Source organism: Mobula birostris, chromosome 17 (genome assembly GCF_030028105.1).
Source record: "Mobula birostris isolate sMobBir1 chromosome 17, sMobBir1.hap1, whole genome shotgun sequence".
Classification (NCBI taxonomy): domain Eukaryota; kingdom Metazoa; phylum Chordata; class Chondrichthyes; order Myliobatiformes; family Myliobatidae; genus Mobula; species Mobula birostris.
In genome coordinates this window covers 25,886,818-25,913,086 of record NC_092386.1, presented here as the reverse complement: position 1 = coordinate 25,913,086, position 26,269 = coordinate 25,886,818, and the positions used below count along the sequence as shown (strand labels likewise).

At 39.2% G+C, this 26,269-nt stretch overlaps 1 protein-coding gene across 2 annotated transcripts in view; it reads left to right on the top strand.

The window, feature by feature from the left end:
• pggt1b (protein geranylgeranyltransferase type I, beta subunit) overlaps positions 1-24,817 on the top strand; it is a 73,061-nt gene extending 48,244 nt beyond the window's left edge. For both annotated transcript variants that reach the window (XM_072281410.1, XM_072281409.1), the window contains exons 6-9: positions 15,520-15,565; positions 19,813-19,997; positions 23,969-24,077; positions 24,334-24,817. In XM_072281410.1, the coding sequence (XP_072137511.1) occupies positions 15,520-15,565; positions 19,813-19,997; positions 23,969-24,077; positions 24,334-24,515 (522 nt within the window). In that variant the 3' untranslated portion in view covers positions 24,516-24,817. The remainder of the gene's footprint in view (positions 1-15,519; positions 15,566-19,812; positions 19,998-23,968; positions 24,078-24,333) is intronic.
• Positions 24,818-26,269: the final 1,452 nt, after the last annotated feature.

The window sequence follows — 26,269 nt, the reverse complement described above, 5'->3', positions numbered from 1 at the left end:
TAAGGAATAACTTAAATCATCAGTTATCCTATCAGTCATCTTTGGAATGTGGGAAGACATTAAAGCACTTAACAAAAATTCATGTGGCCAGCGAGAGAGCATGTAGACTCCACACAAAACATCCGTGAATGCGAAGTTCAAAGTAAATGTATTATCAAAGTACATATATGTCACTGTATACTACCCTGAGGTTCATTTTCTTGTATGCATTCACAGTAAATAAAAAGAAACACAGTAGAATCATTGAAAAATTACACACCAACAAAAACAGAAAAACAACCAATGTGCAAAAGACAACAGATTGTGCAAATGCAAAAAAAAAAATTAATAATAAATAATATTGAGAACATGAAGTTGTAGAGTCCTTGAAAATGAGTTCATAGGTTGCGGAATCAGTTCGGTATTGGTTGGCATGAGTGAAGTTCTCCACTCTGGTTCAGGATCCTGATGGTTGAAGGGTTAAGGGGATTCTTTAGCTGTGAAGCAATGTACTGTTCCACCACCCTGCCTGCCTAATTGAATGGTTGCTAATTATACCCTTGATAAATTTTAACTGAACTCATGGGATAAAAACGAATTGATCCTTTGCAAATATATTATCCATAGTGATATTTGAGGTTAAATTGGGAACTCAATAGAAGAGATGTATTTACAGGTTATAAGTATAAAGTGACTGGAAACAGGGACTTGAATGTACGTTTGGATAAATCTTTGAAGCTTTTAGGTGGGTGAAGAAAATTGAATCATATAACAGAGGCGTTGAATGCAAAAGTGAGTATGTAATAATATACTGTTAAAATGTACTAATGCTGTAATGAAAGTACTTCCCATTCAGTTCTAGTTACTGCAGTTTTAAAAATTTACAACTCAGAAATAAGCGATTCAACACATCAAGCAACACACATAAAAGTTGTTGGTGAACACAGCAGGCCAGGCAGCATCTCTAGGAAGAGGTACAGTCAACGTTTCAGGCCGAGACCCTTCGTCAGGACCAACTGAAAGAAAAGCTAGTAAGAGATTTGAAAGTGGGAGGGGGAAGGGGAGATCCGAAATGATAGGAGAAGACAGGAGGGGGAGGGATGGAGCCAAGAGCTGAACAGGTGATTGGTAAAAGGGATATGAGAGGATCATGGGACAGGAGGCCTAGGGAGAAGGAAAAGTGGGGGGGGGGGAGCCCAGAGGATGAGCAAGGGGTATAGTGAGAGAGACAGAGGGAGAAAAAGGAGAGAGAGAGAGAGAAAGAATGTGTGTATATAAATAAATAACGGATTGGGTACAAGGGGGAGGTGAGGCATTAGCGGAAGTTTGAGAAGTTAGTGTTCATGCCATCAGGTTGGAGGCTACCCAGACGGAATATAAGGTGTTGTTCCTCCAACCTGAGTGTGGCTTCATCTTTACAGTAGAGGAGGCTGTGGATAGACATATCAGAATGGGAATGGAACGTGGAATTAAAATGTGTGGCCACTGGGAGATCCTGCTTCCTCTGGCGGACAGAGCCTAGGTGTTCAGCGAAACGATCTCCCAGTCTGCGTCGGGTCTCGTCAATATATAGAAGGCCACTTCGGGACCACCGGACACAGTATATCACCCCAGCTGACTCACAGGTGAAGTGTCGCCTCACCTGGAAGGACTGTCTGGGGCCCTGAATGGTGGTGAGGGAGGAAGTGTAAGGGCATGTGTAGCACTTGTTCCGCTTACAAGGATAAGTGCCAGGAGGGAGATTGGTAGGGAGGGATGGGGGGAACGAATGAACAAGGGAGTTGCGTAGGGAGCAATCCCTGCAGAAAGCAGAGAGAGGGGGGAGAGAAAGGTGTACTTAGTGGTGGGATCCCGTTGGAGGTGGCAGAAGTTATGGAGAATTATATGTTGGACCCGGAGGCTGGTGGAGTGGTGGATGAGGACAAGGGGAACCCTATTCCTAGTGGGGTGGTGGGAGGATGGAGTGAGAGCAGATGTGCGTGAAATGGGGGAGATGCGTTTGAGAGCAGAGTTGATGGTGGAGGAAGGGAAGCCCCTCTCTTTTTAAAAAAAAAAAAGGACATCTCCCTCATCCTGGAATGAAAACCCTCATCCTGAGAGCAGATGCAGCGGAGACGGAGAAATTGCGAGAAGGGGTTGGCATTTTTGCAAGAGACAGGGTGAGAAGAGGAATAGTCCAGATAGCTGTGAGAGTCTGTAGGCTTATAGTAGACATCAGTAGATAAACTGTCTCCAGGGATAGAGACAGAAAGATCAAGAAAGGGGAGGGAGGTGTCAGAGATGGACCAGGTAAACTTGAGGGCAGGGTGAAAGTTGGAGGCAAAGTTAATGAAGTCAACGAGCTCAGCATGCGTGTTGGAAGCAGCGCCAATGCAGTCGGTGATGTAGCGAAGGAAAAGTGGGGCACAGATACCAGAATAGGTTTGGAACATAGCTTGTTCCACAAACCCAACAAAAAGGCAGGCATAGCTAGGACCCATACAGGTGCAGTTGGTAGCAGTGGATGGGAGATCCCCTGAGCGGATGAAGTCAGTGATGGTGTGGGAGACAACGGCCTGCTGCTCCTTAGTGGGGTCACGATCGAGGAGTAAATAAGAGGAGGTATCCACGAGTTGTCGCTGTGCCTCGGCAAGGTAGAGGTCAGTACGCCAGACTACAACAGCACCCCCCTTATCGGCGGGTTTTATAGTAAGGTTAGGATTAGTGCGGAGGGAATGGAGAGCAGAGCGTTCGGAAGGAGTGAGGTTGGAATGGGAACAAGGTGCGGTGAAGTGGAGACGGTTGATGTCCTGTCAGCAGTTAGCAGTAAAGAGATCCAGAGCAGGCAGACAACCAAAGCGGGGTGTCCATGAACAGGAGGGGGGTTGAAAACGGGAGAAAGCGTCATTGGTGGGGGTGGGAGAGTCCTTGCCGAAGAAGTAGGCTCGGAGACGGAGCCGGCAGAAGAAGAGTTCACCAGCAACTTTTATGTGTTTTGCTTGAATTTCCAGCATCTGCAGATTTCCTCGTGTTTGCGTTTTTAAATTCAACACATCATGTTTGTGTCAGCTGAGCATTAGCCTTTCTACCTAATCCCACTTCCAGTACAAGGTACTTGGTATTTCAAGTAAATGTCCTAATACCATTTAAACGTGATAGACATAGACATACTTTATTGATCCCGAGGGAAATTGAGTTTCGTTACAGCTGCACCAACCAAGAATAGAGCATAAATATAGAAATACAAAAACCACAAACAATCAAACAACAATATGCAAACTATGCCAGATGGAAATAAGTCCAGGACCAGCCTATTGGCTCAGGGTGTCTGACCCTCCACGGGAGGAGCTGCAAAGTTCGATGGCCACAGACAGGAACAACTTCCCATGATACCCAGTGTGGTATCTCAGTAAACGTGATGAGGGTTTCTGCTTCTGCTGCCCACTAATGCAGTGAGCTGCATACCACTATCAGATTTCACGTAGGGAATAGAATATTTCCTCATTTCTCCACCAGTTGCATTAACTGTTTTCTGGCTTTTGACCCCATTGCCAAAGAAGATGGTTCCTCCCAATTTACTCTATCTGGACCCATTGTAATTAAATATCCCTCATTCAAGGCTGCCCGGTCTTCTTCCCTTTTTACTCCTCCACGAACAGATTTTTGAGTGGCCAATGAACATTATTTCATTATTCCTTTTCTTTGGCACTTCTTATTTATTTTGTAGTTTATAGTCATTTTGTCTGTGCACCATACCTCTGCCACAAAAACAACAAATTTCATGTCTTATAAGACAGTGATAATAAATTTAATTCTTTCCAAAACTGAATTTGAATCAGAACCTGAAAGAAAAATTATTTTGCAATGATGAAGAAACTTGGGGAATCCTTTTAAATGTGTTCCATGTGGAGAATTAGAATGGACTTGGCTGAGTGCCCACTTATTTTGCTTTTGAATTCTATGATTAAAATCACTTCATATAAAGTACTGTAAGTCACATTTCTATTTTAATAAGTAGCTTAGATTAACCAGTATTGTTTACAGTGTGTGTTTACCACTTGAAACTCTCAATTCAGTGAATTCAGATATTGCAAATGTAAATTTTATCTATAGCTACCTTTTTTTTACATTTTACTTTGTTGTAGAACTTTCTAGATGTGTTGTGTGTTTTGATTGGATACAGATTGCATTGCTGTCTGAGAAATCATACCTTTTGATGGTTTGAGAAAAATTGGTGCAAGTCAGCATTAAAATTAATAAATTCCGCTTGCCTGCAACTATAATTGATTAATAATAACTACCTTTAGTTTCTTATTTCCTCTTTTCTCCCCCAGCACACACCTAATAACTCCCCTCCCCATCTTCCTTTTCCGCTGTCCACCCAACTCTCCACCAGCCCCTGAAATCTCATCCGTGATCATTTTATTAAAATTGCCCAATGCACATTTTCTGTTAAACAAGGTTTAGTATTTTTAATTCTGAAATGTACTTGGTAATTAGATTAGTGATTCAAAAATCTCTCATGCTTTTGAAGTATTGTATAACAAAACAGTAAAAATGAATCCCAAAATAGATAGTTGAACACTGCTGTGTATTTAATGCAATTTCTATTCTCACCTGATGACTTGCTTTAATATTTGCAAACTGGTTCATTCATTGTAACATTGTTATCCTTAATAATTTATTTCTAAATAATAAAAAGCAGCAGTTCATGATTGGCATTCTATATATAGATCATGTCTAGCTATCTTGGTAATCTTTTGGCTCCATCTGGTCAGGCTTAAGCAGCTTTGTGGATGTAACGTTCGCAGATAGTATCTTGCATTAGTATTGGTAACCAGGGCATGGCGTTCCCTTGGAATTTTAATGGTTGTTACTTAAACCCCATTTACCTTGTTAGAGGTGGGGTGGGGAAATTGTTCTTTGAGGCACTATCCACAGATTTCTTTGAAAGGATCAAATTGTTCTGGTGTAGATATTGCATGCCCTTTTAACATTTGATTTGCTGCAGTAATCCTTGTTTAAAAAAATTATTTCAGAGGCATGTCATATTTGTGCTGATTTTTGAATCCTATCTCCCTTGGTAATGTTGCCGTTGTTGTGATGTATATTCGAGAGCGATATTACTGAAATCTGACTTGTCTAAAAGACCATTTGTTCATGTTGCATTTGCTACCTGTATAAGATAACTTAAACAAAACCTTTGGACCTTTGCTAGTTTCAATACATACCTGGGCATGCAGAATAAAATATCCAAATTAGTGATACAAAGTTCGTAAAGTGGGTTATTGTACAGTAAACCTAAAAACAAAAGGGCAGTCTGATGGAGTGGACAGACACATGGGTGATAAGTAATTGCAAGAGCAATTGAAATAATGAAAGCTAATAAAAACTCAGTGGTATCATTTTAAAAGGGGTGCATGACTAGAAGCTTGCTTATATACATACATAAATTTGAAAGTGACAGTAAGTTGGGGAAAGATGCATATGGTATCCTGGGATTCATAATTAAAAATGTAAAGTTTAAAGGATAATATTGCAGAATTAATTGTGCTTTGTAAAATGTTTGAAAGTGTAAAGGTACTTTGCAAAGCTATGTGAAATGTTGCTTTCTTGATTACTGAGTAAATAACTGAACAAACTCTGTAGACTACATAGATTCCTACAATGCTGCAGTGGTTTTGAGATTGCAAAAAATGCAGTGAACAAAAATTATTTTTAAAAAACAGAGAGTGCACTAAACATTAAAGACCATCTGCTAGTTCTGATGCACACGTTATAAATAAGTGATTGTTTCAGATTTACTTCCCACCAATAGCACAACTAATTGTTTTCATTAACTCGTCAAATGGGTGTGTTTGTTTATAGCCTGTTCCTTCAGCAATCTTGGCTTCGCAGCATTCCCTTTGTCCTATCCAATTTACCTTCCTATTCATTTATAAACTATTTCTTTTCCCAGTTCTGACAGAGTTTAACCCTGGAAGGCCTTCTTAATTTCAACTATCTTTCCAATTAGAGACGTTTAGTGTTCGAAACAAAAGGCCTTAGTCATCATAGAAATTTTAAAAATTAGTAAAATAAGATGACAATTAACATTGAGATAAATTATTATATGTAATGAAGGACTGTGAATGGGTGGTTGACAATCGGCATGGAATTGATAGGCTGACAGGCCTGTTTTTATGTTGTATCTCTGTGATTCTATTGTGTGAGATCTTTGCAGTTAACAAAACTATTGAAGCCCTTCTGAGATAATAAGAAATGTGCATGTACATCACTTATGGATTCTGTGCTGTTATATTTTGTTATATTTGCATTTATGACAACATATGCTAATGTAGTCTAGAGATTGACTCAAAATAGTTGGGTTTATCAGTCAAAGCTCCAAAAATTTATCTATTCTTTGAAAATGATTTACCATTTGAATTGTGATTCAAATTTGACCTTCTGATTATGTCTCTTTTTCTCCTGTTGTTCTGTAACTTTTCCCTCGACTGAATAATAATAATAATAATAAAGCTGAATCCAAAATTTTTAAAGTGGATTCCTTCGGTCAATGATAGTGTTGAATATAAGCCAACTCGAGCATTTTACTGTTGTCCTGATGTTCAAGTTGATGTGGAATGTGTATACTCTAGTTTGTGATGAAAACTAACTTAAAATTGGCATGGACTACATTGGTTGTTCGTCCATCATTGACGTCGATGAAGACCTCGACACCATTATGATGGTGTCGAGACTAGCGCGTGATTTGGATTTAAGTGAGGGAGAGTTGCGCAGCGTCAGCCTCACTCTCTCGTCCCAATTCCCATCTGGATCCAGTGGCAAGACAGAGTCTAGACGGCTGGAGATGGGACTAGGCGCAGTGGATGACCAGGACGTCTTCTGTGTCTTGTCCTGCTCTACACGTTCCACGACGCTTGCAGAGACCGCCTTCTTGACCGTTGGACCTTCCATTGGTCTCGTCCGCTCAATCCGCCGGAGTCTGTCTTCAGATGCTGGGATAGACAACTCCCTATCTCACCGAGGGTTTGAGACCCGTCGGCTACCCTCACCTGGTTTAGCCGACTTGTCGAAGCCGTTGCCCGGGGTGTGGCCGCTGTTGCATGCAAACAGCTACGGGGAGCCACAGGTGAGAGCTGAGTGCCAGGTGGGAACCAAAGGTGGATTAACCGCCCTGAAAAGGACACGACATGTTCCCCCACCAGAGGTGCTACCCCTCCCTGACACCCCATACATGGACTACATAGTATCAATAAGGAAACAGATGAGGGTGCCCTTCATATACCTGTATCTCTGAAGTGGAATAAATCTTGTTCTGAAATCTTACGTAGAAGAGGGCAGTGACACATTAACATTGGGATATTTAAGCATGTCTCAACAGAGCTATGACACAATCTAAGATGTAGCAGTCTTCCATGGCCCAGTACTACATTACGTCTACGTTTGCTAATTTAGTGCGAGGTCCTTATATTCATGTAGGACAGGCACAGACGTATCTGCATTTGAACTATGTACATGTTCACCTTGATTGGCACTTGGACATTTCCTTGTTGTTATCTTTCTGCTTTCATCAGTGTGTTTGCCAGCTGACTTTAAACTAAGCATCTGCACTGACAGGAGTAGGCCAACAACTGTGAGTATATTTAGCAAATAATGAGCTTAAAAACAGCAGGAAGTTGGCAGAAATGGTCACTGGAGGGAATATCTAATAGTTTGCAGCAAAATATCCCAACATGCTGGAGTTTACAAAAAAATTAACCAAACTTTAATTATTTCAGTGACATGGTTTGTTTTAACATTTTTTTTAATCTTGTAAAATGCCTAATTTATTTTTCTTTGTATGAAATCCTCTGATAAAGGCATTTTTAACCATGGGACTGTTGCTTAGCTAGTACATCTAGACTTTTTTTAATCAAAATATTCTATCTAAATCTAACCAAATTACTAGCTGTGAAATAGCTGGTGATAAGCTGGTGAGAGAGTCCCAAGACTTTCATTTAATGTTTCATTATCAGTGCTGCTGTCATGCAAAGTAGGTGCCCTGTGAAACTATCCAGTTATAATTTAAGAGGTGGGTCAGGTATTGAAAAACATCAGCTGGGTAACTACAACTATAAAGATTTTAATGACCTTGTCATAAAAGAATAGCTTGGTCCAAAGATGTCATCTGCATGTTTTTCCACGTGCAGCATCCTTTTTAGTAATGTTGAACTGCTGTTAAAATAAATCTTAAAGGTCCAGTAGAGTTTATCAAACTCTGTCCTCAGGTTGTACCACAAGTATTTGCAGTTATGCATGAATGAACATCATTAAATTTTATTTGATTGAAGCAAATATTGTCCCTTTTGTCTTCTGATTTCTGTGTTTCACTGCCATGTATTTATTAAGTTTGTTTGGTTTCAACACATGCAGTCTAGTGATTATTCTCCCTGTTAGTTAAATTTATAGCCTTATATAAAAGGAAACTTGCTTTAATTAAGTGAAAAAGAGATCTTTAAAGAAACAATTAAAGACGACAAAATAATGTTACATGAAAGGATAGGTCTGTGCTTAATTGCAGAGCAATATTGGGTCATAGTCATAAAATACTACAGCTCAGAAATAGACCCTTTGGCCCTTCCAGTCCATACTAAACTGTTTATCTGCCTAGTCCCATCAAACTGCATCTGGACCATAGCCCTCCATACCCCTGCCAGCTATCTACTTATCCAAATGCTGAAATAGAGCCCAGACCCACCACTTCTCTGGCACACTTACTCATTCCACACTCTCAGCAAACACTTAAGAGAAGAAGTTCCTCATATTCCCCTTAAGCATTTCATGTTTCACCCTTAACCCATGATCTTTAGTTAGCATCTCACCCAACCTCAGCGGAAAAAGCCTGCTTGCATTTACCTTATCTGTACTCCCCCCTCCCCCCCCCGCATAATTTTGTATATCTCTATCACATCTCCCCTCATTCTTCTACATTCAGAGGAATAAAGTCCTAACCTGATCAACCTTTCCCCATAATTCAGGTCCACGAGTCCTTGCAACATCCCTGTAAATTTTCTCTGCATTCTTTCAATCTTATTGACGTCTTTACTGTAGGTAGGTGAATAAAACTGCACACAATGCTCCAAATTGAGCCTTACCAACTTCTTGCACAACTTCAATATTTTGTCCCAACTCCTATACTTAGTACTTTGATTTATAAAGGCCTGTGTGCCAAAAGCTTTCTTTGCAATCTTATCTACCTTTAACATCACTTTCGTAAAAGTATGGATCTGTATTCCCAGATCCCTCGTTCTGCCTTCCTCAGTGCCCTACAACTCACCGTGTAAATCCTACCCTATTTGTTCTCCCAAAGTAAAACACCTCATACTTACCTGCATTAAATACCATTTGTCACTTTTCAGCCCGTTTTTCTAAGCTGGTTCAGATCTTGATGCAAGCTTGCCACTACACCCCCAATCTTGGTGTCATCACGAATTTACTGATCCAGTTTACCACATCATCGTCCAGATCATTGATATTGATGACAAACAATAACTACCCAGCACTGATCCCTGTGGCACACCATTAGTCACAGGCCTTCAGTCACAGAAGCAACCTTCTACTACCGTTCTCTGGCTTCTCCCATGGAACTAATGCCTAATCCAATTTAATACCTCATCTTGAATACCAAGAGACTAAACCTTCTTGACCAATCTCCCATACCGGACCTTGTCAGGTGCTTTGCTAAAGTCTATGTAGACAACATCCACTGCCTTACCTTCATCAACTTTCCTGGTAACTTCCTTGAAAAACTCTTAAGATTGGTCAAGCTCACTGTCCTATAATTTCCTGGCTTATTCTTAAAGCCTTCCTTTAACAATGGAACAGCATTAGCTATAGTTCAACCCTGCAGCACCTCACCGTGGCTAAGGACATTTAAAATATCTCTGCTAGGGCCCCTACAATTTCTGCACTTGCCTCCCACTGGGTCCAAGGTAACACCTTATCAGGCCCTAGAGATTTATCCACCTTAATTTACCTTAAGACAGCAAACTCCACCTCCTCTGTAATCTGCATATAGTTCATGACCTCTCTGTGTTTTGCCTCACTTCTATAGATTTTGTGCCTGTCTCTGACTAAATACAGATGCAAAAAATCCATTTAAGATCTCCACCATCTCTTTTGCTTCATGCATAGATTACCATTCTGATCTTCCAGTCGGCCAATTTTGTCCCTTGCTATCCTTTTGCTTTTGATATACTGTATCTGTAGAAGCCCTTGGGATTCTCCTTCACCTTGTCTGCTAGAGCAACCACGTGCCTTCTTTTTGCCCTCCTGATTTGTTCGTATTCTTTTGTGTTTATTGCCTTCCTGCCTATACCTACTATGCACCTCCTTTTTTTTTCTTAATCAGCATCTCAACATCTCGAAAACCTAGGTTTCCTAAACCTGGTATCCTTTCATTCTGACAAGGACATACAAACTCTGTACTCAGAATTCCACTTTTGAAGGCCTCCCACTTACTAAGCACATTTTTGTCAGAAAGCAACCTGCTCCAATCTACACTTGCCAGATCCTTTCTGATACCATCAAAATTGAGCTTTCTCCAATTTAGAATCTCAACCCAAGGACCAGAGCTAATCCTTCTCCATAATTATCTTGTAACTACTGATATTATGATCACTAGATGCAAGTGTTCCTACACGAACTTCTGTCTTCTGCCATCTCATTCGCTAATAGCAGAGCAAATCTCGCACAGTCTCTTGTTGCGACATCTATGTACTGATTAGAAAACTTCCATTAGCACTAACCCACCCAGTCCTTTTACAGTATGGGACTCCCAGTCAATATGTGGAAGCTAAAATCACCTACAATCACAACCTAACGTTTCTTGCAACAGTCTGCGTGCGATCTCTACAAATTTGGTCTTCTAAATCCCACTGACTGTTGGGTGGTCTATAATATAATCCCATCAATGTGGTCCTTTGTTATTCCTCACTTTCCACCCATATAGCTTCAGTAGACGAGCTCTCCAGTCCTGTTTGATCACTGCAGTGACATTTTCCCTGACTAGTAATGCCATCCCTCCTCCTTAACCCCTCTTGCTCTATCTATCATGTTTAAAACATGGAGCCCTGGAACATTGAGCTGCCAGTCCAGCGTCTTCTGCAACCAAGTCTCACAAATGGCTACAATGTCATAATTCCACGTGCTGATCCATGTCCTAAGCTCATCTGCCTTTCCTATAGTACATAGAAATATGCACAGCTCAGAATATTAGTCCCACCATACTCACCCGTTCGATTCCTAAATTTATATGTAGGTTTAAGAATAACTTTCCCCACAACCACTCCATTAAGAGGGTCTACTTAAATTTGAACAGTTGTCAAGAATTTCAAAATAGCTCAAAGTAACAGCTTGCCTTTGCTTAGCCAATGAAAGGAGTCTTATCTCCTAATCTCTGCTATATAGAAAGCACATTCTGTCATACATTATTGAAAATAAAGCATGAAGGCCAATGAGAGGAAAATGTGAAATAATGTTTATGACTATGGTATTGTTGATGAGGAAGCAAAATGAACTTGTGCTGGTATTTGTTAACCTGAAATCAGGTTTATCTAAATGTCCTCTAAATCTTTAAGTTGCCTAGCCAATCAGCTACACTGTAAACTTCATAACAACATTAGTGAGGCTTCTGTTGAGATGAAAGCTTCAGTTTAACTATTAATCTGGATTGAAGGCATTTTGTCTTGAAAATTTTTATTTCTTAATAAACTTTTCCAGAACAGTGCTATGATGAATTGCCCTGGTTGCTGTGACGTCTCTCTTGAAGCTCGTCATAGTTATTAGGCAATTTGACCCTAGGGTATTTGGATTTAAATAATTAATTTGAAATCACTTCTGTTTCATACTATTATTACATTGTTAATTAGTGCTTTGTTGGGGACAGGTGATAAGAAGGTGGCTGGTAAATGGATTAGCAGTCAATTCTGTTGGATTTGATATAACAACAGTTCAGATTATGTTTTGTTTTAGGCTACGTCCACACTACGCTGGATAATTTTGAAAACGAAGCTTTTTCTCTTCGTTTTGACCTTCCATCCACATTGAAACGGCATTTTCATCCCCCAAAAACAGAGCTTTTCTACAACACTCTCCAGAGTGTATAAATTTGAAAACAATTGTTGCGCATTGTAGTGTGGATGGAGTAATTGGAGGTATTTAAAAACACTGTCATGACAACACCACAACAACAATGGTTTTTCTGCATCTGCTTGGTACTGCGCAAGCACTGCCGGGTGTGAACGGCGTGAGAGTTAAATTGTAAAGTCAGCTTCTTTGATTATTTAAAAACACTGTCATGATGTGCCGGAACAGATGGCCGCAGTGCGGCATTTCATTGTTTCCTTGAACGCACTCCCCCACATAACCTAACAATTTCAGAACAGATGGCAACGAGACTGAAGCCAGAAGAGTTAGAAATGTACTCACCAAATACTTTGACCCATAGCTTACTGAATAAATAAGTATACTCATTTTGCCCTGTTTTCTGTCCTCGCTTGTATGAAGGTGGTTTACCTATTTATGCAAGTACTTCTCTGACAATAGATATGTAACAGCCTAATGTAACGTTGTATGGAAATACAAGGTAACACTGATGCAGACATGTTTTATACATTTAACAAGGTACTTTATTAATGCAACAGAGTTAGTCAATTTTTCAATGTTTGTCGTCAGCCGGGTCATCCTGTCCGTGAATTCCCTGTCGGTTGCCTCCATACGCTCTAGTATTTATTGTTTTTTAGTTTTAAGTCCTTCTGTGCGAGAGCCAACAACAATTCCTTTAAAGTTTTTCTAGTCTGTAACTGGACAAACGCGCACCAAGTATACTGTTTCCTCTTCGCTTGTTTTCTGTGTGTCCTGCGCATGCCCAGTAGGAGGAGATTCGCCCAAATATCCATTCTAATGTGGACAGAGATATTTTGAAAAGTGCTTGGTGTGGACGCCTGTCGTTTTTACTCAAAACCGGTGTTTTCAAAATTATCCGGTCTAGTGTGGACGTACCCTTAGTTTCTTCAGTTCTGCCACTAGCACTGGTTTACGTTTCCCATAATATGCTTGTTTTATGACTCTCCCTATCATTTACTGATCTGTCTCCCAACTCCATTCCACACCCCCCCGCCCACCTCTTCTCTTCCTGGCTACATCTGCCTATCATTCTTGCTCCACCAAATAGTTTCTTAAAAAGCATTTCAGCATACCAGTGATTTGCTTAGTGGTTTATCTGCTGCATGCAGCTTTTATTGTACAGCAAAATACTGCAACATAAATGACTATTCCCAATTGCAATGATATTGCATTGATCCAAGAATTTAATATTTGATTGTGTAGCTAAAAATACATACTAGATAGAAAAGCAGAATTTTTATTGCAATTCCTTTTAAATATCACACATCCACTAACAAGCAAGTTTCATCGAGAGGATCAGTATAATTTGTCAGATCTTATTTTAATTCCTTTAATTCCAACACTGATGAGAATCATCTCCAACATATACTTCTAGTGCTCAGTGCTGATTGTAAAATCGTGCACAACACATTTTAATAATACAGACGAATATGATTTTAAGATTGCTCAAAAAAGGGCCTTAATGACCCCTCAAACTGGTAATGATTTTGTAAATGAAAATGAGCTAATAGTGGGCATATTGATTTAAAAACAAAGCTACTCTGTATGAGCAGAGGAAGAGGCTAGCATGGTAAACAAACCAGGAAATCTGTAGTGGAGTTAGAGGTTTGCCCACATTACCATGAGTAAAATAAAATTGATTGTGTCAGCTTGACATCCCCCGCCCCCCAGCAAAAGTTATTTCTGTTCAGGTTTTAAAATAAGTCATTGAATTGAACATTGAATATGCCTTAAGTCTTTTAAAAACTGGCCTGAGATTGGATCTTTTAGATACTGTAATTGTACTCTCTTCTGCCATTTATTTAGCAGCTTTTCCATGTAGCCATCACCCTCTCACTGGGGAAAAACTTGCCCCTCAAGTCCCTTTTAAATCTTTCCCTCTTACTTTAAACTTAAGCCCTCTGGTTTTCGACTCCTCTACCTTGGAGAATAAAAGAAAACTAACAGTCCATCTTAAAATAAGACATCATGATTTTATAAACCTTTTATAAGGTTACCCCTTAGACTTCAGGCGAAACAGTTTCTGATTATCCAGTCGCTTCTTATAATTCTCCAGACCTAGTAATATCCTTGTGAATCTTGATGTACCCTCTCTAGCTTAACTTTTATATTGGAGACGTGGTTGCTTTCTACAGACCTTTGATGCTGGTCAGTTAACTTTTAAGTTTGAAAATTGTAATGCCTAATAATCACAGACCTAATCTCATTTAATGGCAAAATGTTTCTGTATGAAAAATTATACAAATGTAACTACTGGAGCACTGGAATAGAACAGGACAGGAGTGCACTGACTGAATTAAACAAAACTAATTTGTGGATAGCAGTCATTGATTCATAGAAAAGTACAGTACAGAAACGGACACTTCAGCCCATCCAGTCCGTGCTGAACCATTTGAACTGCTTAGTCCCTTTTCAGGGATCCCCACCACCCAGGCCTTGCTGAGTTTTAAGTCCCATGCCACCAAGTTCAGGAACAATTATTACCTCTCAGCCACCAGGCTCCTGAACCAAATTGGATTACTTCATTCACCCCATCTCTGAACTGATCCCACAACCTATGAGCCCACTTTTGAGGAATCTATGAATATAATTTTATTAATATGTATTATTATTTTGGGGGTTTGTATTTGCATAATTTGTGTTTTGCACACTGATCTTTGGAGTTTTTCATTGATTCTATTGGTTTCTTAGTGTTTAATGTGAATGCCTGCAAGTAAATGAATTTCAGGGTATTGTTTGGTGACATACAGTACTTTGATAATAAATTTACTTTGAACTTTTGAGCTTTGTGTTCATGGAACTACAGTAAACAATACATTTTCATGTTACAGTTCATCTTTTGATATACTACTGATTCAGGATTCAAGAAACTAGCCATTTCATTGAAAAAAAAATGGCCACGATATTTTTGTTTTTAGGCAAGCACTAGGTTGTTTCTCTCTTAAAAATTTATGGTCATTGTTCATACAGTGTTCTTTTGTTCATTCTTGGTCTCTTTCATTTTTCCTCCTCCACTGGTCTCCTCATACCTTTTATGCAGTTTCTCATTTCACATTATTTACATTTCTGAAAACGATGTATGAAAATACAACATGAAATTATGGTGCTTGTGAATACCACTGAAAACTGGGTGGAGATGCATGAATGCGAGATGAAATTGGTAGTAATGAGCACTGTTTTCAGTATGTGAGAAACTGATTATAACCTTGGGTTTCTTTTGATCAGAGAGACGAGTAAACTGATCAAAATCATTACTAAAAGTATTCGCAGTATCACTTTGAGGTTCAATCTGTAAGTACGTTACTGCCTTTAATTCTCATGTTGTAGTTTATTTGGTGCATGTTGCTGTGTTTAGGAAATACATTTTTATCTTTTTTTTTCCCCTCCTTTTAGTCATATGATAATGGACTTGCCCAAGGAGCAGGACTGGAATCACATGGTAAGGACGTATTCATTGTAAAATTTTTCCCTCTTGTTAAACACATCTTTCATCAAGTAAATTGTAATTTTTATATTTTTTCATGTACTTGGATTGGTTTTCAAAATGGTTGCCTTTGTTAGAAATATTGCCAGACCTGCTCTTGATGCTTCAGAACAAAATATGGCTTGTATGTATCAAATTCTTTGCATACAAATTTTGTAGCTTATATTTTCTTGAAGTATATATTAAGTATTCATGAACTCAGGAAGCAAAATTAAATTGCTCACAATATCTGTTGATGTGATTTACTATGAGGATCAATGACTTTACCTAGTTTCACATTAGGCAGAACAATTCATCCATATTTTGTAGTAGCAATAAAACCCTTGGTGCTTGCAGTCATCATTTAATGGAGCTAATGGCAACTTTGAGATTTTTGCACATATATAATAACTTGTTTAGAGATCCTAGTGTATCTTAACAAGCAGCACTCTTTGCAGCCTTATTTACTGTATTCAAGTTGAAATTTATTACACTTATGTGAATTAAAGCTTTTACAATAGAAAAAAACATAATAAGTTTCTATATGTGCTGTACTTACATGAATATGTTAAAATGTAATTTTAAAATTTTGTTATCGCAGCTCCTGTTTCAATTGTGTTTCAGTAGTGATTATACAATATGAAAGAATCATTTTGGCTTAGGAGGTGGCCTATTGGAGAACAACTTTATCACTACCATTTTAATGTTTATCCCTTAGCCCTGCAAAATATTTTTCTTTATGCCCATCAGATTCCTTTTTGAAAGCACTGATCAACTGTTTTTTACCACCCTTACCAGCAGTGTTCCAGGTTGTAACTACCCTTATAATTTTCTACATACATCCTTTATATTGTACTCTGGTCTTCAAAACATTTTGAAAATGGAACAGCATTTACCTTCCCAAAATCTGTCATGATCGTGTATAGAAGAGAGGATATCCGGGGTGGGAGGGATCTTTAATTATGCTGTCTGCTTTAGTGAGGCAACGAACAATAAAGAGAAAGTCCATAGAGATGAGCCTGCTGTGTCTTGCAGCCACGTGCAGAACAGTTGCCATACCAAGCCATTATGAATCCAGGCAGAATGCAATCTATGATGCATTGATAAAAATTGGTAGGTCAATGGGGGAATGTGAAATTTCTTTAGTCTCCTGAGTCAATAGAGGCTTTTGTGAACTTTCTTCTCTATGACAACAATGTGCTTGGACAAGGACAGGGTACTGGCTAGAAATGAGAAGATCATACAGTTCAATGTGTGGCAAAGGAGTTGGTGTAGGAAGGAGAGCATCAGATATTTGGATCATTGGGCTCTCTTCCAGGAAAGGAGGGAGCTGTACAGAAAAGCTGGTTTGCACTTGAACTGGTGGTGAACTACTATCCTAGCGGGAAGGTTTGCTAGTACTGCATGGGTGGGGTGGGGGGGAGAAAAGGGGTTAAACTAGAGCTGTAGGGGAATGGGAACCAAAGTGCCGGAACAGATAGCGGAGAGGTTATGGAGACAGATGTTAGTGAGAGTTCAGACAAAGTCAGGAATCAAAAGATTGATCATGGTGCGACTAATGTTCTGAGCAGCGCATATTTCAGTGCGTATTTCTAATATATTCAATGACTAAGCCTTCCAGCACTCCTTGGGTAGAGAATCCCATTGATTCATTCCCCTCTGAGGTTTCTTCTCATCTTGCGCATCTCCCAGTCAGGAAATACTAACTCTGCAGTAACCCAGTCAATTTCCACTAGAGCTTTTAATGAGACCACCCATCATTTTTCTGAACTTGAGTGTCTAGTCACAGTTTACTTAATCTCATTTTGCCTCTCTTCCCCCATGATAGAAATCAATCTGTTGAATCTTTGAACTTCCTATTTCTAGGATATCATGTGTTATATCATTTCGTACTAGACCTGTATAAAGTATTCCAAGTGCAATGTCACTTGGACCTTATAGTAATTCCGCTTGCAGCAAAAGCCAAATTACTATTTCACCTTCTAATTGCTTGCTGTACCTGCACATTAACCTGTAGTATACAAGGGGAGCTAGGTCCCTCTCAACTCCCAACACTCTTTCATTCTCTCATTATTTAATAAATAATTCCACCTCCACATTGTTCCACTGAAGTGAATGACCTTGCCTAGTTCCACATCATATTTCATCGAAGAATACAATGACAAGACAGTGGTTAAATTTCTAAATTAATAACCTAGATTCCTGTCCTAATAATAGAGAGCAGAGTTCAGATTCATCATGGCAACTGTGGAGTTTATATTGGTTAACAATGTGGAATTTGGAAAGTTTGAAAAATATAGAGCATATAATTATTAGTAGTTGTTGTATTGAGTGCAGAAACCTCCAGACTGTTGTCATTTCATTAAAGTTCCTTAGGAGAAAATTTACCATGTTTACCTGGTGTATCCTATATATAAAACGCTAGACCTACCTGACTCTTTAATGTCCTAACCACCCACTCAGTTCAAGGGGCGATTGCTGCCTTTACCTGTAACACCTGTAAGATTCCGTAACATGACGTTGACATCTGCTACCTACATTGTTGGTAGCAGACACCAACAGAATCAACAAACTTATTTGTAAGGCCAGTGATGTTGTGGAGATGGAACTGGACTCTCTGACGGTGGTGTCTGAAAAGAGGATGCTGTCTAAGTTGCATGCCATCTTGGTCAATGTCTCCCATCCACTACATAATGTACTGGGTGGGCAGGCACAGCAGTACATTCAGCCAGAGACTTATTCCACCGAGATGCAACACAGAGCGTCATAGGAAGTCATTCCTGCCTGTGGCCATCAAACTTTACAACTCCTCCCTTGGGGGGTCAGACACCCTGAGCCAATAGGCTGGTCCTGGACTTATTTCATAATTTACTGGCATAATTTACATATTACTATGTAACTATTTATGGTTCTATGGCTATTTATTATTTATGGTGCAACTGTAACGAAAACCAATTTCCCCCTGGGATCAATAAAGTATGACTATGACCATTCGCCTAATCTATATCTTGTGAAGGCTTTCTGCATCCTCCTCAAACCTCCTTACTACCCAAGCCTGATGTCATCTGCAGGCCTGAATATGTAACATTTGTCCCCTTAATCTAAATCATTGATGCAGATTTTGAACAGCTGGGGGCACCAGTGCCAACTTCTGTGATGTCCCTCTATCTGCAGTTTCCCAGCATGAAGATTAACTGTTTGTTTCCATTGTTTTCTGTCCTTTCACCAATCTTCAATAAACACCATTATTGTATTCCTAGTACCGTGTGCTTTAATTTTATTTAGCAACCTCTTCAAGTTGCCAAAACCTGTTAAACTCCAAATGATACCCACTGGTTCATCTTCATTTTTTCTGTTGATCAGTATCGTAAAAGAACATAAGAGCACAACCTCTGTCTCAAATGAGATTTCCCTTATTCATGGTGGGTTTGCCTAATTCTGTAGGTCTTCTTTCATCACTTTATTAAAGAACTTAAATCCTAGATTCTAGCATTTTCTTGTCAGGGATATCAGGCCAACTATTTTGTACTTCTGTCTCTATCTGTTTCTTTCTCTCCTCTTCTTCACCCACCAACCCAGCAATACTCTGGTATTATTCTGAAATATTATGCACAATTGGTGCATGCATTATGCCCTGGCCATTTCTTTCAGTACCTTGGGATTTGATTATTGCCTTTCAATTGCATTAATTTCTCCATTCCTCTTGCTGTAAAAGTTCTTTAAATGAGAGCCATTGCTTTTTTTCTTAAATGCTTTTACCTTGCCCTTGCTGCTGTTTGCCCTTTCAAATTTATTCTACTTGATTTGCTGAGTTGTAATGCTTCCTCTTTACCTTATTATCAGGAAATCCCTACATTTTGACATATTTTCCCCCTGGAAATGTAGTATTCTAAACCATCCTGTGTAATTCGTCTATCTAGTTGGGTGCTGTGTTCATTCCTTCAGGAGACTTTCTATCACTATCACATGCCCTTCTTCACTTTCTCTATCCAAGGGCCATTTTACAGCATTCTGTTTAATCCCAAGAGATTTGATTCATATGGGCACATAACCATAAATTGGAATCCATTTCCTTAGTCTGTTACTCCCTCTTCTCCCAAAAGTGGATCTGGCAATACTATGTCTAGTTTATGTCATTATATTTTGTGAAATGAAAAGTCAGCAGTGTCTGCATTAATCTACATTTTTAAACAATCTGTGCTTTTTGTTTTTGTCATTAACAGGTGGATCTACTTTTTGTGCCATTGCTTCGCTTTGTCTGATGGGGAAATTGAATGAAGTATTTTCTGAGAAAGAACTAAATAGAATAAGACGGTGGTGTATAATGAGACAACAGAATGGTTTTCATGGACGACCTAACAAACCTGTAGATACCTGCTACTCTTTCTGGGTTGGTGCAACTCTAAAGGTAATTCAAAACCTGAAATGTTCTTGTACTGAAATATTTTCTATAAGATTTCTTAGTTTTGTTTATATTCTATTACTGGATTCCTAGTCTGGAAAGCACATAGACATGAAGGATTTGTATGGATCAAGCTGATGGTGAAAACTTGGTTCCTGTAAAAATTGGATGTTGGTTCTTGCTTTCAGACCCATCTTCCAAGTAAAGGCAGTGTTTCCCTGTGCGATTTTCGGCCAGCTACCACCCTGCTAACTCTCTCCCCACCTCATTATCAGGACTTCTGCTTCTACTTTATATCTCCTCAAACAATAGGGACTGATGCTCCAGATGCTTCTGATCCCAAATATGGAGGGCATCCCTAACCTTGGACTTGGCCGTATGAGAACTTTGGCCCTTTATTGTGGCAGAGGTTAAAACAGGAATTTCAGGTGATTGATTGATGAAAGTGACCCATTACAGGTAGTTCAGATAAGTATAAATGAACTGAAACAGTTTATTGCTGCAGCTGCTCTGTGGCTACATTCTTGAGCACTTGATTATGATATACTGAACTTGTGTTGCATCTGAACATGACACCCCTGTAAACAATGGCATAACTCTGTTTGTTAAAAAAATGAAATCAAATCCTTAGAAAGTGGTGACATCAGATCAGAAATTATAGAATCATTGTGGGTCAGGGTAAAGAGCTGCAAGGGTAAAAAGCCCATGCTGGGAGTTGTATACAGGCCTCTGAACAGTAGCCAGGCTTTGTGCTACAAATTACAACAGGAGATAGAAAATGCATGTCAAAGGAGCAATGATCCAATCGTCATGGAGGATTTCAGTGTGCAGGTAGACTGGGAAAATCAGGTTGATGCTGATTTTGGATCTCAAGAGAGAAAATTTGTAAGATGCCTACAAGATGGGTTTTTTAGAGCTGCTTGTGGTTCAGCCCATAAGGGGATCAGCTATTCTGGATTGGGTGTTGTGTATTGAACCAGATTTGATTAGGGAATTTAAGGTAAAGGAATGCTTAGGAACCAGAGATAGAATTCACTCTGCAATTTGAGAGGGAGTAGCTAAAGTCAAATGTATTAGTATTACAGTGGAATAAAGGGAATTACAGAGACATGAGAGAGGAGCTGGCTAAAGTTGATTGAAGAGAACATTAGCAGGGATGATGGCTGGAGTTTCTGGGAGCAGTTCGGAAGGTGCAGGATAGATACATCCCAAAGAAGTAGTATTCTAAAGGCAGGATGATACAATTGTGGCTGTAAGGGAGGTCAAAGCCAACATAAAAGCAAAAGAAGACATATAATAGAGCAAAAATTAGTATGAAGGTAGAGGATTGGGAAGCTTTTAAAAACCAACGGCAACCTAAAAAAGCCATAGGAGGGAATAAATGAAGTATGAAAGTAAGCTAGCCAATAATATCAAAGAGGATATCAAAAGTATTTTCAGATAGATAAAGAGTAAAAGAGAGGCAGGAGTAGATATTGGACCACTGGAAAATGATGGAGAGTTAGTAAGCGGGGGGCAAGGAAATGGTGGATGAACTGAATAAGTATTTTGTGTCAGTCTTTACTGTGGTAGACACTAACAGTATGGCAGAACTTCAAGAGTGTCAGAGGGCCAAAGTGAATGCAGTTGCTATTACTAGGGAGAAGCTGGAAGGTCTGAAGGTAGATAAATCTCCTGGACCAGATAGACAACATCCTGGAGTTCAGTAAGTAGTAGGTGAAGAGATTGTAGATCTTTCAAGAATTATCTTCCAAGAATCACTAGATTCTGGCATGGTTCTGGAGGAATGGAAGATTGCAAGTATCACCCCACTCTTCAAGATGGGAGGAAGGCAGAAGAAAGGAAATTACAGGCCAGTTCGCTTGACCTCCGTGGTTGGGATGATGTTGGAGGCGATTATTAAGGATGGGGTGTCACTTGGAAGCACATGATAAGATAGACTGTAGTCAACATGGTTTCCGTAAGGGAAAATCTTGCCTGACAAATCTGTTGGAATTCTTTGGGGAAATAACAAACAGGATAGACAAAGGAGAATTGTGGATGTTTCATATTTGGTTTTGCAGAAGGCCTTTGACAAGGTGCTGCACATGAAGCTAAATAGCAAGGTAGATATTACAGGAAAGATACTAGTATGGATAGAGCATTGCTGATTGGCAGGAGGCAAAGAGTAGGAGTAAAAGTAGCCTTTTCCAGTTGGCTGCCAATTACTAGTGGTGTTAGCATTCATTTTGAGAGGACTAGAATATAAAAATAAGGATGTAATACTGGGGCTTTATAAGTGAAGCATCACTTGGAGTATTGTGACTATTTTTGGACCTCATCTGAGAAAGGATATGCTGACGTTGGAGAGTATTCAAAGAAGATTCACGAAGATGATCTTGGGAATGAAAGGCTTATCCTATGAGGAGTGTTTGATGGCTCTGGGCCTGTATTCACTGGAACTTAGAAGAATGGGGTCATTGAAAACTATCGAATATTGAAAGTCCTAGATAGTGTAGATGTGAAGAGGATGTTTCCTATCATGGGAAAATTTAGAATGGAAGGATGTCTGTCCATTTAGAATGGTGATAAAGTGGAATTTCTTTAGCTAGAGAGTGGTGAATCTGTGGAATTTGTTGCTACAGACAGCTGTGAAGGCCAGGTCATTGGGTGTATTTAAGGCAGAGGTTGATAGGTTCCTGATAACACAGGGTGTGAAAGGTTATGGGAGAAGACAGGAGAATGAAGTTGAGAGGGAAATAGATCTGAGATAATCAAATGGTGGAACAGACTCGATGGGCCAACTGGCCGAATTCTGATCCTATGTCTTATAGTAGAATAGTACAGCATAGGAATAGGCCCTTCAGCCCATGATATCTGTGCCAGCTGTGAAGTCAATTTAAACTACACGTTTGCCTGCACTTAGTCTATATCCCTCCATTCCCTGTCTGTACGTGTGACTGTCTAAATATTTAAATTGACTATCACCACCTCCTCTAAGAGCACAATGCACACACCTACAACTCTCTTTAAAAACAATTTGTCTTGTTAACTCCTTTAATCATTCCCCCTTTTACCTTACAGCCCTAGTATTTGACATTTACACTGTGGTAATGGGAATAGGACTCTGACTACCTTCCCAATCTATGCTTCTCATAATTATATATACCTATTTATCAAGCCACCCTTGAGCTTCTGACACTCCATTTAAACAGTTCCCTCCTGTAGCTAATGCTCCCTAATCCAGACACTGTCCTGCTGAACCTCTTTTCCACCTCGTTCAAAACCTTCATGTCCTATAATGTGGCACCCTGAACTGCGCACAGTACTCCAAATGCGGCCTTACCGAAGTTTTATATAGCTACAATTCTACATTACTGCAATTCTGTAAAATATTTTTATTTTTGTGTACTTATTTTCATTTCCGGTTTGAAAAAAATCTCATTTTGCTTTACTTTTCTCCATTCAATAGTGTCCTGTTTGCTAGTTTGAGGGCAGCCAGATTTGGCTGCTGGTCAACATTTTTGTGCTGTTCTGAATGACTGGGACAAATCAAATTGATAGGCAGTCAACAGTAGTGCTTACTTGTCCCTTGGGTGTGGAGGCTCACGTGAATCAGCTCTTCGCATCCGGAAAAAACACGTGTGGGCAGGTGATTAATGTGGGTGGCAAGTCCATGGTGTTGCTTGAGCTGCTGGCAGCGTGGTTCAGTCCAAAGTTAGGTGAAGTATTGTAGATTAGTGAGTGAGTATAGGAATATGATTACAAAGGAATTATATGGTTTACAGTACATTGTATTGAATACCCTTAAGTAATTCTACATGGAAATATTTTAGATATTTTGTCATGCAAAAAGTGAAACATTAGTTTTACAGAGACAATTTGCAAGCAACAACAATGTTTTTACACTCACAGCAGTAATTGTTTTATAGTGCAATGAGTATGTTGGCTCTATGGAAATAGTAGCTCATAAAACAGTTGTTAAACTCCTTTTGCAGCTTTTGCAGATTTTTCAGTATACTAACTTTGAGAAAAATAGAAATTACATTTTGTCGACCCAGGATCGCATTGTTGGAGGATTTGCAAAATGGCCGGATAGTCATCCAGGTAAAATTGAAATTTAGTATTTTGGGGTATAAATAGATGTAAACAAAGCAGCAGTTCCTTTTTGAAGAGTTCATCTTTTTATGTACACTCTTTTTTAAGAGAGAGGAAAAGTTAAAATTAGAAAATAAATCTTTCTAAGACAAATGTGATTAGATTTGTTATTATTGGATTAACGTGTTTTCATCCAGTTTTAAATCCTGTGTTATGTTTTCCTTCAAACTTTCTCCTAACGCTAAATATTATTTGTCTGTTTCAGATGCTTTGCATGCATACTTTGGAGTGTGTGGTCTTTCTTTAATTGGAGAGGCTGGTGTTTGCAAAGTACATCCTGCTTTGAATATGAGCATAAGGGCTTTTAAGCACCTTCAGCACCTGCACCAGACAGCAGAGACTCAGGAGCTGGAGCAGCATTCAGAATCTGTGCCTGACTACACATGACAAACATGGTAGCAAAAAAATTGAAACTGGATTGAATCTTTTTGCCCAAGGAAAAAGCCATCATCTTATGAAAAAATCTTGTTTGAATGCTGAGATTCCATATTAAAAAGACAGCTGTACAGAATGTTCCTTTTAAACAATTATCATTGGTCGCTAAATAGACCAATTGCTATTTGCTCTGAATTCTGATAATGCATTGAGTATGTTTTGAGTGGGTGGAGGTTTGTCTATATTCTGTAAGAAATCATTTATACTAATTTTCTAAAGAATTTTGAGCATTTAATAAATAATAAGTAATAATACATCTGCTCCCTGATTTTTGTGTTCACATTAAATACTTGTTTTGTTCCAAATTTCTATGCTTAATACAGTGAAACCCTGATTTTACGCGCCCCAATTTAACACGTATTCGTATATTACGTGATGAGTCATTGGACTCCATGTCCATATCAATCCATACTCCCCCTTCTCCAGCCTTGTATCCCTTTTGCCAATCAACTTCCCAGCTCTTGGCTTCATCCCTCCCCCTCCTGTCTTCTCTTATCATTTCGGGTCTCCTCCTCCCCCTCCCACTTTCAAATCTCTTACTATCTCTTTTTTCCGTTAGTCCTGATGAAGGGTCTTGACCAGATGCTGCCTGGCCCGCTGTGTTCCAAGCAAGGAACACTGAATCACTTTTTTAAGAAATAAACAATAAATGATGATTGCTAATATTCTTGAATGTTTTTATTGTTTGGTGTATTAAAAAGCTTTACTAAAAATTAATTTGTGTTTTAATTTCTACAGTAACAACAACCCTGATTTAGCGCGACCCCGCTTTTTTCGCGATGACATTTTATGGACCCAAGCGATCGCGTTATAACGGGGTTTCACTGTATTCTGTAATCATTTTTTAAAATTCTTTAGTTAAAATAGATTGACTTTGTAGAAATTTATTGCTATATGGAAAACTATCAATTTTACTTCCAGTGAAAGCGCACTATACTGAGTAGGTTTAACAGCATGATGTTTGAAGGATGAACCCAGAATCCCATTCACCCGTCAGGAGGGTTTTTTTCCAGACCTGCTTTTGCAATCCTTTCTAACTTTCAAATTCTAAAACCCCAAAATCCTTTATGGTAAAGTTTGCCTGAGCAGATCATTACAATGAGGATAACAAAGCCACTGAAACCTCTTACTAAAAGTCCTTCAATTATTTGTACCAAGTTATATTAAGTATAGGAACTCTTCTTACAAACAGAAAAATTCTGGATCCACATCTCTCTTAACCACCAAAGATCAAAGTACATATATGTCTCAATATACAACCCTGAGATTCATTATCTTGTGGACAAACTTAGTAAGTCCATAATAGAATAATAGCCATAATAGAGCAATGAAAGACCACATGGGTGTTCAAGCAGTGTGCAAAACACAACAAATTGTGCAAATACAAAAATAAATAATAAATATAGAGAACATGAGATGAAGAGTTCTTGAAAGTGAGTCCATATGCGGTGGGAACATTTCAATGATGGGGCGAGTAAGGTTAGCCCCTTTGGTTCAAGAGCCTGATGGTTGAAGTGTAATAACTGTTCCTGAACCTGGTGTTGTGAGTCCTGGGTCCTGTATCGCCTTTCCAATGGCAGCAGTAAGAAGAGAGCGTGACTGTGACGACGCTTCTTGTAGATGTGCTCAATGGTGGAGTGGGCTGCTTTACCCTTGATGGACTGGGCCACATCCACTACTTTTTGTAGGATTTTCCGTTAAAGGGT